The following is a 15,465-nucleotide window of genomic DNA, read 5'->3' as shown; positions in this document are numbered from 1 at the left end:
CGGGAAAGTAAACATTATTGCAGTCTTTTGGAGAATGTCATTATATTGAAGTTTACACAGCAAAGAAGTAAACACTGGGTGTACTAGTAGCTTGATCCCATGATTAGAACTTATCAAATGGAATGTAGTTCATGATGAGGGGTGGGAAGACTTGGGAGATAAAATTTGAACCAAAAATGCTAAGTAATTTCAACAACAATAATAATATCAAATACCCTATGCCTGGATGTATTCTAAATATCTCTCTCTCTCTCTCTCTCTCTCTCTCTCTCTCTCTCTTAATACCATATTATCTTCATTTTTGCAAACTGGACACTGAGGTACAGAGAGGACACATTAAGTTATTAGGTGGTGGAACCAGAATTTTAACTTACTCAATATGCCTCCTCCACAGTCTGTACTGTTAGCCACCACGCTGTTGTATAGCATCCAAAGAGCTCTCTCATGAGGGGAACATAGGAATGAAAGAAGAAACCTGTGATCACAGCTGAGGGCATATGGGACGGAAAGCGAGCCTGTGGGTAAGGTGTCCAGGAGGCACATCCTCAGCGACCCTTCATCCCACTCCTCCGGCTCCAGATGTTCTCTGAGATCTGAGTCGCTGTAGCTCAGAAATAGCTCATGATGGGAAGGTTATATTTATTCATCCAGGCTCAGTCAGGAACACAGAAACCAATTTTAGGTTTTTCAAGCAAGAAGGAATTTAACACATGGAATTAGATATTTTAAAAATTGTTTAAAGGGCTTAGAAAACAGTTGGATGGAAGCAAAGAGCAAGGAAACTAGCTTCTGCTCACAGGAAATGAGAAAATGTGCCAGGGGTTCGCCACCTGCTACGAGGAAGCAGCACCGCCGCGCTCTCCTCCCAGGCCTTCTGCCCGAGCATCTTTCTACCACGCAAAGGACAATAACGCCTTCCTTCCTTTCTGCCTGCCACGTCTCACTGCCAGAATTAAGCCCAAAACCCTGCTGCAAGAAGTAGGAAACTATATTCCTAGATTGTATGTATGCATTATATATAGATATTCCTCTTCCCCAGGCAGTGGCTGGAGATGATGCTGAGTTGACAGTAGACAGGGACATAAGGTATTTTCCTGTCTTACTTTCTATAGTAAATTTAACCTATGGTATTATCAAGGGGAATATATTCCCAAGAAAGCGAGTAAAATAACACATCTTCTATAGTAGTAAATATTAAAAAAATCTTTCCAAAATAAGGCCATCTCAACTGTTTTAGTCTTAATAGAAGTCCTGACTTGTCAGTGTCTTTATCTGCATATTGAAATAATTTATAACACAATTTCTGTCTCCTCAAATGAAAATAATTCCTATCATTCCAGGTCGACATGTCACGGCTATATAGATTTCATAATCGTGACTCCCTTACTCTACCGTATAGACACACCCCCATGTGTATTTCATCTCTGCTCTCCTCACCGTGCCTCTGGCAGGGGAATAAACTGTGACCATAAAACAGACGCTGATTATAAATATAAATACAAATATAAATATAAACTACCACTTCCTCATGCCTGCCTGAAATACCACCTCCTTTATTAAACTGGCAACTCTGGAGAAAGGTTTTCCTCCCCTTCTGTAGATAAAAAGATAACATTTAAACCTGCCACCCTTAGTCCCATTTTTCTCCTGCTTGTCTTCACCATTTCCAGAATTCTGTAGTTCTGATACTTTTGTAATTCCTTACTTTAAGGTCTAAAGGTCATGATTTTATAGAGTGTAAATGTCTTCATAGATCAACATGTTATTTCCTTCCTGTTCATTAGCCCTGTGAACAGCTAAGCCCACCAGGCTCCAGTGTTTTGCAAGGTGTCTCCCTGAGGAATGAGATGAGTGTAGGCGTTGCTGTCTTCCAGGTCCTCCCAGGAGGTCCAGCAGCAGTGACTCAGATTTACTGAGCGCTCACTGTGCCGAGCATGGTGCTAATGCTTTATGTGTGTCATCTCATTGAATTCGTACAGTGCTCCTCTTAGGCAGAGATTGCCGTTGCTGATTCACAGGGTTAGCAGTTTGCCCAAGGTTATATAAAGAGGTTGAGTCAGGATTTAACCACTTTCTGAGCCTACACATAGGTAGTCAATCCGAAAGAAATGTTGTCATAGGTAGGGCAATCGGGTTCATCATTAATGAGAACACTCATATCTTTTTACTCAGGGGAAGAAAAGTACTTAGAGTTTGAGGCAATATCCTGAAATTATAAAATCACCGGACAGATAAATTATTGCTTTTCTATGTAGTTTACCCTTAACTGGCATAAAAAAAAAAAAAAAGACTATCTTTTGATTTTTAGGAAACTTGATTCTAGAAGCATCTATATGAACTGTTAATTATTCTAGGGATTACATAGCAAGACTGGAATGGATGTGTGAACAGTATTCATGTGTAACTAATGTATAAAGACAGAAATATGGCTGTATATTAGTAACCTTCACAAGGCATTAGTCAGTATGTGTTTGGCACCGACTCGTCAATTGAGGCTGCACAGAGTATCTGTCACCAGCAAGACGAAAGGAGCAGGACTCCATTGTTCCCTTCACCACACACTGGAGAAGTGCACGCTGTTCTCACTGACCAGCAATTCTCTTAGCCAGATTTCCACCTACAAACCCTAGACCACATGGTAGCAACTTCATTCTGCCTGTTTCTTACTTCCAGCATGCCTCACAGGCAGCGGTGCCAGCTACACTGCGAGGCTCCGTGGCAAGGTCCACTCTGTCTTCCAGATAAGTCGGTTGTCTGTGTTGTCCACACAGCGATCGGGTCAGAATGACCAGGGCTTCTACGATTCGGCCACGTTTGTTCTGAGTCACAGTAGCACATGACGCTTTGCCCTTGAATGTACAGAGCTAATTCTTCCAAAGCCCACTTAAAGCTATAAATGGAGGAGAAACACATTGGGGTTTTGTTATTTATTTATTGAATACATTTGTATTGAATAAATAATAGAAGTAGTAGTAATAGTGATTGCCATATAGTAAGCATTTGCATGTTAAACGCTATTCTAAGCATTTATATCTTTTCTCCTTTAATCTTCAGAGTCCTGGGAGTTAGGTGTGGGGGTCTTCCTTTTACAGGGGAATGTTACAGGGAAGTTTGCCCAAATGCTAGAGAAAGTCAGAATTTGAACTCAGGTCTGTCTGTCTCCAAAGGGCACCTTCTTGTTCACTGTACTTGATAGTTACCTGCTGGTTCCGGAACTGCATGGCATTCTGGGAGTACAAGGATGAAAGTGAGGTTGTACTTGCTCTCAGTCAAGAAGGTAGTGATTCTTTCTCAGCTTGGCTCTAAATTGTTGAATGATGCAGCTGCCTGACACAAGGAAACTCAAAAAGATAAACGGAAGAAAGGCCTATAGGAATGTGGCACTTATTTGCTGTGTCATGTTGGAAAACGTGCTTTATTCTGTTGGCCTCAGTTTCACCGTTAGTAAATGGGCCTAGTGTTTCTAATTTACACAGTGACTATGCCGCTCCCTAAGACTCTTGGGGGGGGTTTACAAATGCTGAAGTTGAAAGGCTGCTGTTTTAATAACATGGATAAATGTTACCCCTTTGCCATATAATATTTTTGCCTCTAAAATTCTGTTAAAACTTACATCTGTGTTACTTATTCACCTGAAATATTGAGTTAAGTATTTGTTAACATTTTAAGATGCTCTTTAAAGCGGGTTTTACAGAAATACAAAAGGCTTCCCGCCTAATATGGCTCCACAGTAGTGCCTTTCACAGGAGAACGAGCTGTTCGTTAGCTTTTCCCCCCATTTCTAGTAACTTCCCTTTCCAGCAGGAGCTGATCTGGCCTCACTACATGCCTTTTTAGTAGATGATTAGATTTTCATGAAGCATCAGTGAGGATTATTCGGAATAAAAGAAAAATCAATATTAATGTTTCCCCCCAGGTCCAAAAGAGGCTGAGGTCTGTTCTGTTGCTCACAACGTGTGAAAACCACGTGTCTGTGCTGCTTTGCACTGTACAGAGCAGGAGCCTAACGCCAACCGTCTCAGAGGCCCTGGGCCTGCGCGGCTGGTGACCTACCAGCAAGCCCTATCACCTAATTAAGGGGATGTGGTTTTCCCTCTGCGGACAGTGCTGCATCCCGTCCATCCTGGCTGCTCAGAATGCCTCCTATCCTGTGTAGCCTAAGGAAACAGCTATTCTTTTCACCTGGGTTTTTATTTTTGTTTTGCTTTTCACGGTGTGCCGCACACGGATCTCCTTTGTTCCCACCACATGGGTCAATATTTGGAACCATTCTTCAGTTTCAGACGCTCGTAGCCTTTCTGGAGCTTAGCTTCCTACCCCAAAGTGGAATAATGTTCCAGGCTAGTGAACTGTTTGGAAGACGTTAGGTCAAAGGCATTGTGTGAAGATATAATGGGGGGAAAGGATATAAAATTCTTTGATTTGTCCTTAAAGATTAAACTCAACAGGCATTATTGCTGAGTGTAAGAAGAGCCACGGGCTATGAAAGGCTCCAGGAAGAATAACATATTGCTTTTGTTGTCATGGATCTCACACTCTACCAGCGATTTTCAACCTTTTCCATCTTGTGGCACACGTAAACTAATTTCTAAAATTCTGCGGCACATCAAAAAATATATTTTTTGTCCATCTGACAAAAAAAAATAAGTATAGTTTTGATTCATTCACACCAGATGGCTATTGTATTGGCTGTTGTCATTATTTTCTTTTATAATCGAAGGGAAAAGAGGTTAGTGTTCCTGACCAAATAGTCAGCTGTTGGAATGTTTTAAAAATTCTCGCAGCGCACCAAGAATCGTTGACTTAGGCAAATCCAGTGTGAGATGAAATGTTTCCGGCCGCAAAAGGGACACAGAGGTGCCAGAGTTGAGAAGATGGGCTCCAGCTCTGTGGGCACCTTGGGAGGGGCCAAGTCCCCTAGTGGCCCTCACAACAACATAACCTGTATAAATGTGGAAAATGAGGCTTAGAGTTGTTAAGAAATGTATTCCAGAGGAAATACGAAGTAAAAAAATACATTTTATTTATCTGGGAAGCTGCAGGAAAGAGAATGGTTTCATGGAGATGAAAATTACTCTTAAGCAGCATCCCTGAAGTTAGGTTCTTTATAAAAATATGATCTTTGGGTGTTTTGTTTGGTTTGGTTTTTTTTTTTTTGGCCTCATAATAATACATTCTCATATTGATGTCATTACCTGGGCAGTGAGAGGGACAAGCATATCTGTTCTTCCCCAAAGAGTTACTCTCTATAATTAGGGAAACAAGGCATTTTGGAGAAGAGAAAGAGAAAGGAATAGGAAGGAGATGTTACAGAGAACGCTAAGAAGTTGTGTTGCCCGTAGTCTTGTGATTAATAAGGGGAAGGTGTAGTACATGGTCATTTAAATAACAAATAGTCCCATAGACAAGGAAGTAGGTCTTTGCCTGCTGTAGCGACTGGAAGCATTTTTTTTTACCATCAATATATTATCAATTAGGTGAATAGAACCAAGCAAAGCAAATATAAATAAGACACCTTCACCTTACCCCATCCTTGTCTTGTTTCCTTCTTGATAATGAATTTCATCTACTTTTCCCCAGTCCAATTTTTTAAAAATCCCTTCCATTTGCCCTTCTTCCCCTGTAAGAGTGGACAAAGAGCCCCCCCTCCAGGGCAGCAGTGAAAGGCTGAGCATCCCAGCACAGCCATTAGACAGAGGGATCCACTGATGAACATTGTGTCTGAGAGAGGAGCTGTACTTCCAGCGCTGGCTACGCCTGTGGATGCAGGTCTGGAATCTAATCTGAACAATGTGTCCTGTGTCCCCATTCTTTGCAATCCTAATTCTATAGGTCAAGGAACAGTCTGAGTCGGCACTTTGGCTTTCAAAAATCCATTGGCTTTGCTAGCTCAACCCAGAATTTCTGAGGAAATCTGGGCTGGAAAGAAATAGTTATTATCTGGGAACAAAAGAACCATTGTCTCTGAAATAGGAGGCAAAATAAAGAGAACCCACCAAATGTGTTTCTTAGATGACGTCCATCTTATGTAGAAACAGAACAAAAGAACTTAAAACTAGGTTATAGACTGGAGGATGGGAAGGGGTGTCTAAATAAATGGCTTGGTAGTACTGGCTAAAGCTAGGACTTTTGCAAAGAATAGCTGGGTGTTTAAAAATATGTCTCAGGAAGGAGAAAGTGATCAAAAAGTGTCACCATGAAATTTTAATTTGGAGCCATTGACTTAGATAAGAAAGAAAGGACATCTCTATCCTAAGAAAATTCAAATTAGATGCTAATAAGACAGTAGATACTTCAGCATGTGGAGGTCATGTATCCATTCCAGAAACTAGTAGGTTTATCTATATATAATTTGTTTAACAAACACTTATAAAGTGCCTGCTGTGCACAAAACACTGGGGTGGAGGAAAGTTAGCTTTTATAAGTTTGTAAATAATTCAAGGGAATGAATAAAAAGTAGGGATTGTGGTACAGAGAAAATAAGAAGGCTGAGGATAGAGCTAGCTGACACTAAAATTGCACCTTGGAACTGTGAATTTATAGTGCCTAACACTTACATTGTAACCTGGTGTTGAGCTTGGTAGTAGCATATCCCACAGGCACTTAACAGGAGGAAAGAGGTGAGACGAGGGTCTTCTTGTCACAGCCCCATTGACTCTGTAAGCCCCATTAGTTCTTAATGTCACAGGCCTAATCAGGATTCCCATTCTCACTTTTTAAAAAATGTCATCCAGGTAACAAAATCAAAGGATCTCAAAATTATTTACAAAAGCTAATCACACATTGTTCTAGGAGTTAAGAAGGTGCTATTACCACAATTTTCTAAATTAGAAAACTGAAGACTGGAAATTAAATAATTTTACCCAGGTTGAAGCAGAGATCATTTTGTAGTGACTGTCATTTCTCTGTACAAATAGGAAGAAGAGTCAGAAATAATGATTGCACCAAAATGTGATCTTCTGAAATGTTTTCCAGGGAGAAAATCTCATGGGATCATTCCTCATTGTCTTTTTTCCATCTTTTAAAGAGTTTGAATTTGCAGAGTTAACCTTTCTTTTCCTGCTGTGATAACCATCTTTCCCTTTTCAATTTATCACTTTGATGACAGCTGATCCCAGTCTAAGCTAATATTGTAACAATTTTAGATAATATTGCAGATGCACAAGGACATCCTCATATGAATCAATTAAACAAGTCACAGTAAGTTGCCATTAAAAGTGTAGCAGCTGCATCCTTGAAAACAGATGCTCTTCTGGGTCTGAATGAGTCCAATTTTGACTGATTTTAAGACCTAAACAGATTTCAGTCTGGTTAATATTAGGATGTGGAACCACTTGAGACATCCTAATGACCTACGTTGATTGCTTCTCCATGACAGTTAGTGTTTTGGTTTTCCTTGTGAGATGCAGGGTGTTTGATATGCCAGGGATTTTATGTCAGTAGAAAAGAGAGGAGACTCCCCCAAGTCTCAGCTGCAGCAAGATGACCTCATGAAATTAAAGTGACTTCTAAAGACAACCCAATTTATAGGGATTGGGCTGTAGGGATTGACCAGAATCACTTTAAGCTATACTTTTGCAAGATTTTGAATAGCCAGGGAGACCAGCTATAATGAACTGCTTCCCTATTTCCACTCTGTCCCTGGCATCTACTCAAGAAACTAAGGGGAAAGTTATAGCTGTAAATGGCAAGTCATTGCTTCTCCTTCCTGATCTTTATTAATCTGTTATTATGTGAATTATTTGTCCTGTTATGTCGGTCAATTAAATCACTTGTTCTGTTTAATTTTAAAAAATCATTGATTTTTATAAAAAATTAATATAGCCAAATGTGTGTCTTAGATAAATAATACTGCCTCACTCACATTTAATTACCAAATATGGGAGGATTGAATTAAGTAGGGGCAAGGCATAAGGCAAAGACATCAGTCAGGAGACTGTCCCAGTAGTCCATGGAAGAGAGGGAGCTAGACCAAGAAAATAACAGTAGATATAGAAAAGACAAAATATGTTAAGAAAACATTCGTGCAATAAAGTGGGCAGACATTAGTCTTTGTTGAGGGGAGTGAGGGAAGGAAGAGAATCGATTACTCTTATGTTTGCAGCTGAGATTCCAACATTGATATGCCACTGAGAGAGAATTCAGGATAAAGGGTAGATGGTAGAGATGGATAATGAGTTTAGTTTTGTGCTCATTGCATTTGAGATGCCTGTGGGATGTACTGGTAAAGATAGCTGGCAAACAGTTGATCAAATAAAATTTAGGAATCATCAATTCTTAGATAATAGCGAAAACCATGAAAATGGATGAGCTCACTCAGAGAGAACAGATAGAATGACAAGTGAGAGCGACCAGTAGAAAAAAATCTTCGGGAACACCAGCATTTATGGGTGGGCTAAAGGAAGGATAGCCAGTGAAGGAAACTATGAAAAGAGTGTCAGAGCTGTGAAAGGACACCCTGAAGAACAGGGTGCCATATGAGGCAAAAGAAAACAGAATTACAAGGAGGAAATGGCCTTTCCGTATTGAATGAGATTTTTTTAATGGCCCAATGGAGTTGGCAATAGGCTATCATTGGTGATGATCCTCGGAATAATTATTTAACAAAGTGTCAAAGGCAGAAATCAGATTATGGCACATGAAAGACTTAATGGGAAGCAAGACTATGGAGAAAGCAAGTGTTGAGAATTTTTTTGAAGTCTTAATAAGAATCTGAGGTCCTCAAGAGAGGAGTAATGGAGAGTAGGAAGGACAAAGAGTCTGGGAGAGCAACATGAATTGGGGGAAGTTGCTGAGAAAGGGAAAGGAGCTGGCCAAGCACTAGGGAAGGATGAACATGTGGTATTGAAGATGCTTTTGAGCATAAAACCCAGAAAATGTTAGTGGCAACAATCCATGCTTTAGGGTTGTTTCGCTTCCCTGTCAAAAGGTGAGCCGCAGAATTAGCCCATAGTTAGGTCAAGTTGCCAAAGAAAAATCTGCTTAGACGCAGTGGTTCTCAACCTTCTGGCCCTTTAAATACAGTTCCTCATGTTGTGACCCAAGCATAAAATTATTTTCGTTGCTACTTCATAACTGTAATGTTGCTACTGTTATGAATCGTAATGTAAATATCTGATATGCAGGATGGTCTTAGGCGACCCCTGTGAAAGGGTCGTTCGACCGCCAAAGGGGTCGCGACCCACAGGTTGAGAACCGCTAGCTTAGAGGATCATTGGCCATACGGTGACACATAGCCACCTCTAACCACTAAGCTAGGCTGGGAAGGCAGACTTCTAGATTTCCAGTCTCTAGTGGAATGAACAAAGGAAAGTTGGAAGTATCTGTTGGTTTATCTAATAAGCAGGGTTTGCCCCTGAGACCAAGATTCAACTTCCTCATAAACCAATCAGTTTAGCATAGAAAGCCCAGCTACACTGCCATGCAGATGGTTAGCTAGGAGTCTCAGAGATGCCTGCTTTTATGCAAAGGCTATAAGAGGAACAAGCATGTTGTGAATGATCTGATGTGGCCCAGCCCCAGTGTCAGAAAAACAACTCAAAGTGCATACCTTAATAAAATGATTGAGTGCTAATAGTTTTAAAGCCCACAATATGTGTTCTGCCGAAACAAAGCAATCCCCAAGATAAATATACACCACGGAGCCTCTAAAAGGGTTTGTGCAAGTGTGTGTGTGTGTGTGTGTGTGTGTGTAGTAACCTATCTTGACTATAATCTCCCAAACAGCAGATTCTGTCAGCCTTGCTTTTTTGCAGATTTCCATTTGACATTTAAGAGCTCATTGGTTGTTTGTGTTGTCATTGTTTGCCATTCTCAGCATTTCTTTGCTCCGTGTACTCCTTCTTGTTAAGAAAACTTCGTAAACTTCAGTGAGCCCTCAAGAATTCACAAGCCAGCTTTTCAGTAGAACTCTGGGCATGATTTTTCATGTTGCTTTACTAAAGTGTTATCTTTTTGCTATAGATTACAGTCAAGCGAAATGTGCAGTGTGCTGCTATCTAAACTGTTTTTACCTCACTTGTTGCAAGTTTTATCTTGCCATTAAGTTACTGTACTTGTCTTGTTGGTGTTTTTTTTTAAATCCTCACCAAAGGAGTGAGGATATTTGTTCCATTGATTGTTAGAGAGAGTGGAAGGGAGGGGGGAGGGAAAGGGAGACAAAGAGAAACATTGATGTGAGAGAGAGACAATGAGTGGTGTCCTGTATGCCCCTCCTCCCCCGACCAGAGCTAGGGATTGAACCTGCAACCCAGGCACGTCCCCTTGACTGGGGATCAAACCTTGACCCTCCAATTCTCAGGTCAATGCTCTAACTATTAAGCAACACCAGCCATGGCTGCTTGTTTTTTTTTTAATGGCACAGTTTGGCAATGTTCGGTTGCTACACATAATGAAATTATATATTTCTATAATAAAGCAGTTGTTGTTGTTTTTTACTTTCTTGGTGGAATTTGTCCAGAATGCCTTTGATAGACTTTGGGATATTAGTACAGTAGTCCGTCCACCCTTATCTCTGGTTTTGCTTTTCACAGTTTCAGTTACCTGCAGGCAACTGCAATCCAAAAGTATTAAATAGAAAATTCCAGAAACAACAATTCATAATTTTAAAGTGCACACTGTTCTGAGTAGGATGATGAAATCTCAGCACCCTGTTCTGTCCTGCCTGGGATGTGACTCATCCCTTTGTTCAGCGAATGTATGTGCCACCCTCCCTTTAGTCACTTGGTAAGTAGCCCTTACAGATCCGCTGTCATGGTGTCACAGTGCCTGGTTCCAGTCACCCTAATTTTACTTAGTAATGGCCCCCAAACACAAGAGTAGTGAAAGATGCTGGTAATTTGGATACAAAAGAGAAGCTGTACAGTGCTTCCTTTAAGTGAAAAGGTGTATATGTATAGGAAAAAAACAAGGTCTGTTTAGGGTACCATTCATGGTTTGAGGCATCTGCTGGGGGTCTTGGAACGTGTCCCCTGCTGATGAGGGGAAACCACTGTAGAACTTTGAACCTCAGACCATGAGTCCAATTTCTTCAGGATCTGATTCCTACCTCTTTTTATGGATACATAGTAGCTCTCTCTGCCACAGTTAGTGTCACACAGCAGAGGAATCCAGGAGCTCCAAAGCCCTAAAATGCTTTGAAATACTCCCTCAGTGTTGCCTGTGGTTGCTTTCACCCCACCTGCCAAATGAAGACCTGAAGGCGGTGATCTCTCCTGGCGATGAAAGAACATAAGTCATGTTCACAGTACAGGAGAGTGGTGCTGCCTCACATGGAGCCTCCTGCAGATCGAGCTCTGTTCACCTTAGATGATGCCACGGCTGGAAATAATTTTAAGTCTACTTCGCTACACTCCCTTCCTCCTTACACATCAGTTCCTTTAAACAAAGTCTTTTTTTCATGTTTGCTGTGATAATTTATTAAAGTCGGGTTCCATAGGGAAGAACTATCCTTCTAAGTCTTGACTGTCTCTCTGCTTCCTTCTCCGGGCTTGGCCAGAGCCTAGGCATCCATGCAGCCCTGACAGCCCATCACTGTAGATGCAGCTGCAGCCAGATGTTGACTCCCTACCCTGAAGGTGAACACCTCCTGGCGCTTAGTCAGTAGTGCCTGGCCACATCCAAAGGATATTGCGTCCTCCAATCAGGAGAATTGTCAGATGGAAAAGCAAAAATAACTGATAAATGGAAATTAGACTTCAAGATGGATAGAATTAGCTTTTAAGTAACTTGTTGCTATAATTAAGCTTCTTAACCTGGACAAATCAAATGCTAATGAATACTTATTATTTGTGTTTATTATTTATGTTAATATTGAGTGCGTTTTATGTGCTATTGGTCGAAGAGTTTTATCTACATTAATCTATTCAATACTCCCAACAACCTCATGTTCTAGGTACTATTATCTCCATTTTATAGAAAAAGAAACAGGCCGACAGAATTTAAGTAATTACCTCTTGGACACATAGTAAGTAGTGGGGACAGGACTCAGGGCCAGTCTTTGAGGCTCTAGAGAACTAAAAGATCTCTTGAATGAAATTGTGAAGTTACTGTTGGCAGCCTTTGAGAGATTGTGGGAAACTGGGTACATAACTGAAACCTAGACGTAAACAAATGTAGTTCACATTTCTGCTGCTCAGTCTTTTCCTGAAGTCAATGTCCAAGATCTATTGAATATTGTGTCAATTACTTGGGAAAAATATAGAAGTTAGCTTTATAAAATTTTCCAAAAAGACCTTTGTAGGACTTTTAATTGACTCTGAGCTCTATATGAGTTCAAGTATAACATAAAACCACGGCCCGCCCCCTGAACACCTTAGCCTTACGTGCAAGCAGCATGGCATCTAGAGCGAAGGAGTAGATAGCTCTCTCTAGACAGGCCAGACCCCTCTGTATTTTTTTTCCCTCTGCAGTATTTATTGTGTGTGGTCCTGCATTGCACGTTTCAAGGGAGATACAGAATAACAAGGATGTTTTTATTGGTGAAGTATGAGAACTGTAAAATTATTCAATTCACTTATTTAAAGAATCATTAAAAAACGGGGGACGGACATTTAGCCTGGAAAAGGGAAGACTTCAAGGAAGCCAAAGGCGATGTCTTTAATACTTGAAGTGCTGACACATACGAGAATGACTGTAAAGTTGGCAAGATCAGGGCAGACAGATATGACTTGATGTAGGATGGTCAGATCCTTCAGAGATGGGCTCGGCTGCCTCAGAAGGTGTTGAGTGCCCTTTCACAAACATTTGTGTGGCTGTGGGACCCGAAACTGAACAGCCACCTGCAGATGTGTAAATGACACAAGCATAGACCACATGGTTGGGCCAGATGACTGTTGAGGTCACTCCCAACTCTGAAGGTCTGTTTTTTGTCATTCTGCAAACAGATTCAATCATCTGGGCTTCTGTGTTTAATCAAGGACAGAAATAGTCTATCCTGTCTTGGACGTCTAATGCTGCCAACACTAGCATTAGCCAAATTGGTAAAAACAACATGATGAACAACAAAATAACATGTCATTTCAAAACCCAGTAGGCATGTAGTGAAATGATTGGTGTTTGTCCTCCCCCCTTTCTCCAGTGCTTTCTCCTGCTCAAGATGGTCACACGAACATGGATCTGCCCCCGGTGTCGGAGCAGATCATGCAGACCCTGAGTGAGCTTGCCAGATCTTTCCAGGACATGGCCGACCGCTGCCTGCTGGTGCTGCATCTGGAAGTCAGGTATGACTCGGCCACCCACAAGTCGCCAAGATTGAAACCCACCGTGGGTCATAAATCACTTGCTTTTTTTCTGGAAAATATCACCATAATTTTTTATCATCATCGGTATTGTTCCTTTTTTACACTGGCAGTGATTTGTAGTGTTATTCAGCGACTCTGCAGTGTTTTGAGCACGTGTTGTATTGTGAACACGGTGATTCAGAGTTTGCAAGGCTTGTGATATCAGAATGGCCTGGATTTGAATGTCTATACCAGGTGGCTAGTTGATCTTAAGACAGTTAGTTACATTTACTAACCCTCAGTTTCCTCATCCTAAAAATGGAAACAAGAATCCCTAACTTGTAGATTTTATAAATGACATAATTAATACAGTGCCTGTTACATAGTAAGGATGCAAAATGTGATAGCTTTGTGATTATGGTGATTTTATTGTCACTGATGTTTTTACTAAAGTGCTCTGCTCATCAAGAAGGTAGTATAGAGATTCAGGAACAATGGTCCCTTCCTTCAAGTCTTAAAACCCAATAGGAGAGAGTAAGTTAAAATAATAATTCATGAAAATACTGGCCTCTTGTTTCTTCCCCTGCAGCGTGGAATATTCTGAGTACTTTGATAACTGCTGTTATTACACATATGGAAATGCCAGGATGAAAAGACTAGGGAGCCTTTACTTGTTGATTCATTCATTTAATAAATATCCATTGAGTGCCTTCTTTGTTCCAGGTAGTGTTATAAAAGTTGGGATATAGGAATGGAAAAACACCGAAGGTCCCTACTCTCCTGGAATTACATTCTAACGGGGAAAATAGCCAATGAGTAAACAAAAAAGATGATTTCAGATAAGAGCAACCAAAACAAGGAAATGGCAAAATGGAATCGAGCAGTGCTATCCAATAGAAATATAAAATGAGCTACACGTGACCCAAATAGATAATTTAAATTTTCTACAAGTCACATTTGAAAAAAGAATATAATTTATAATTGTGTAAATTATAACACATATTTTATTTAACCCAGTATAACCAAAATATCATTTCAACATGTAATTAACATAAACATTATAAATGAGACATTTTGTATTTTTTTGTCCCAAGCCTTTGAAATCTGCAGATTTTACACTCACATCACATTGAATGTTGGCCTAGTCACGTTCCCAGTGCTCCAGCGCCTCCCTGTGGCCAGTGCTGTCATCCTGGGCAGTGCCGGGAATGGCTGAGGGGATGAGAAAGCGGGAGTTGTGTGTGTGTGTTTGTTTTTTGGATAGAGTGGGCAGAGGAAATGTGGCAAGGTAACAAGAAGGAGCCATCTGTACAAAGACCTAGGGGAAAGGGCTTCAGACTCTCTGAGGGAGAAACACCACAAGGTCCTGAGACAAAATCAGGCTTGGAAGAGAGAGACGTTAGCTGGTTGTCACCCAGGGAAAAAGGGGAGGAGGAGGTGGCGTGAAAGGGTAGGTAAAGGAGTGGGCTGGAGCCTGGTTATGTGGGGTCATGGAGCCTGACACATTCTAGGGTCTTACAGACCAAGTGAACAGTTCACATTTTTTTTCAGGTGCATTAAGAAGCCATGTGAGGTTTTTAAGCAGGAGAGACATATTCATTCATTCATCATTCATTCACTTTTTTTCAATTTTTTATAAAAATTAAATTTATTGGGTGACATCTACACTAATAAAAGAGAAACAAGGTAATTAGTGTACGACCACTACCCTTCCCATTGGCTAATCAGCATATCCTTATGCAAATTAACTGTCAGCCAAGATGGCGGCCGGCAGCCATGCACTGAAGCGAGCAGGGAGGCTTGCTTGCTCCAGTGATGGCAGACTACAACTTCCCGGCCTAAATTGCCGGCCTCTCAGCTGCAACTCTAAGCAACTATGTTGCAAATATAGAAGCTAAACAAAACCCCAGAAACTGGCTTTCAGTCAGCCGGGCTTCAGCCAGCCGGACCGCAACATTGTATCAATGTTTTCAGCAGCGAGGCCTCAGAGCTAAAGCTGGCCCAGAATAAAAAAAGAAAAAAGAAAAAAAAGGAGAGGTTGGGAGCTTCAGTCACCCGCCAGCCTGAAAACGGCCCTCAGCCCCTCAGCCAGACTGGCCAGGCACCCCAGTGGGGACCCCCACCCTGATCCAGGACACCCTTCAGGGCAAACCAGCCGGCCCCCAGGCCTCTATCCTATATAGTAAAAGGGTAATATGCCTCCCAGCACCGGGATCAGCGGAGCCGCGAGGCCTCCTGGCACCGG

At 41.2% G+C, this 15,465-nt stretch overlaps 1 protein-coding gene across 2 annotated transcripts in view; it reads left to right on the top strand.

The window, feature by feature from the left end:
- The window catches only part of EXOC4 (exocyst complex component 4), a 653,645-nt gene that overhangs the window by 570,988 nt on the left and 67,192 nt on the right, over positions 1-15,465 (top strand). For both annotated transcript variants that reach the window (XM_014533235.1, XM_014533234.1), the window contains one exon: positions 13,079-13,220. In XM_014533235.1, coding sequence (XP_014388721.1) covers positions 13,079-13,220 — 142 coding nt within the window. The remainder of the gene's footprint in view (positions 1-13,078; positions 13,221-15,465) is intronic.

This window comes from Myotis brandtii, unplaced genomic scaffold (assembly GCF_000412655.1).
Source record: "Myotis brandtii unplaced genomic scaffold, ASM41265v1 scaffold956, whole genome shotgun sequence".
Taxonomy (NCBI): Eukaryota; Metazoa; Chordata; class Mammalia; order Chiroptera; family Vespertilionidae; genus Myotis; species Myotis brandtii.
The sequence above is the reverse complement of the archived record's forward strand: the minus strand, read 5'-3'. Positions and strand labels throughout refer to the sequence as shown.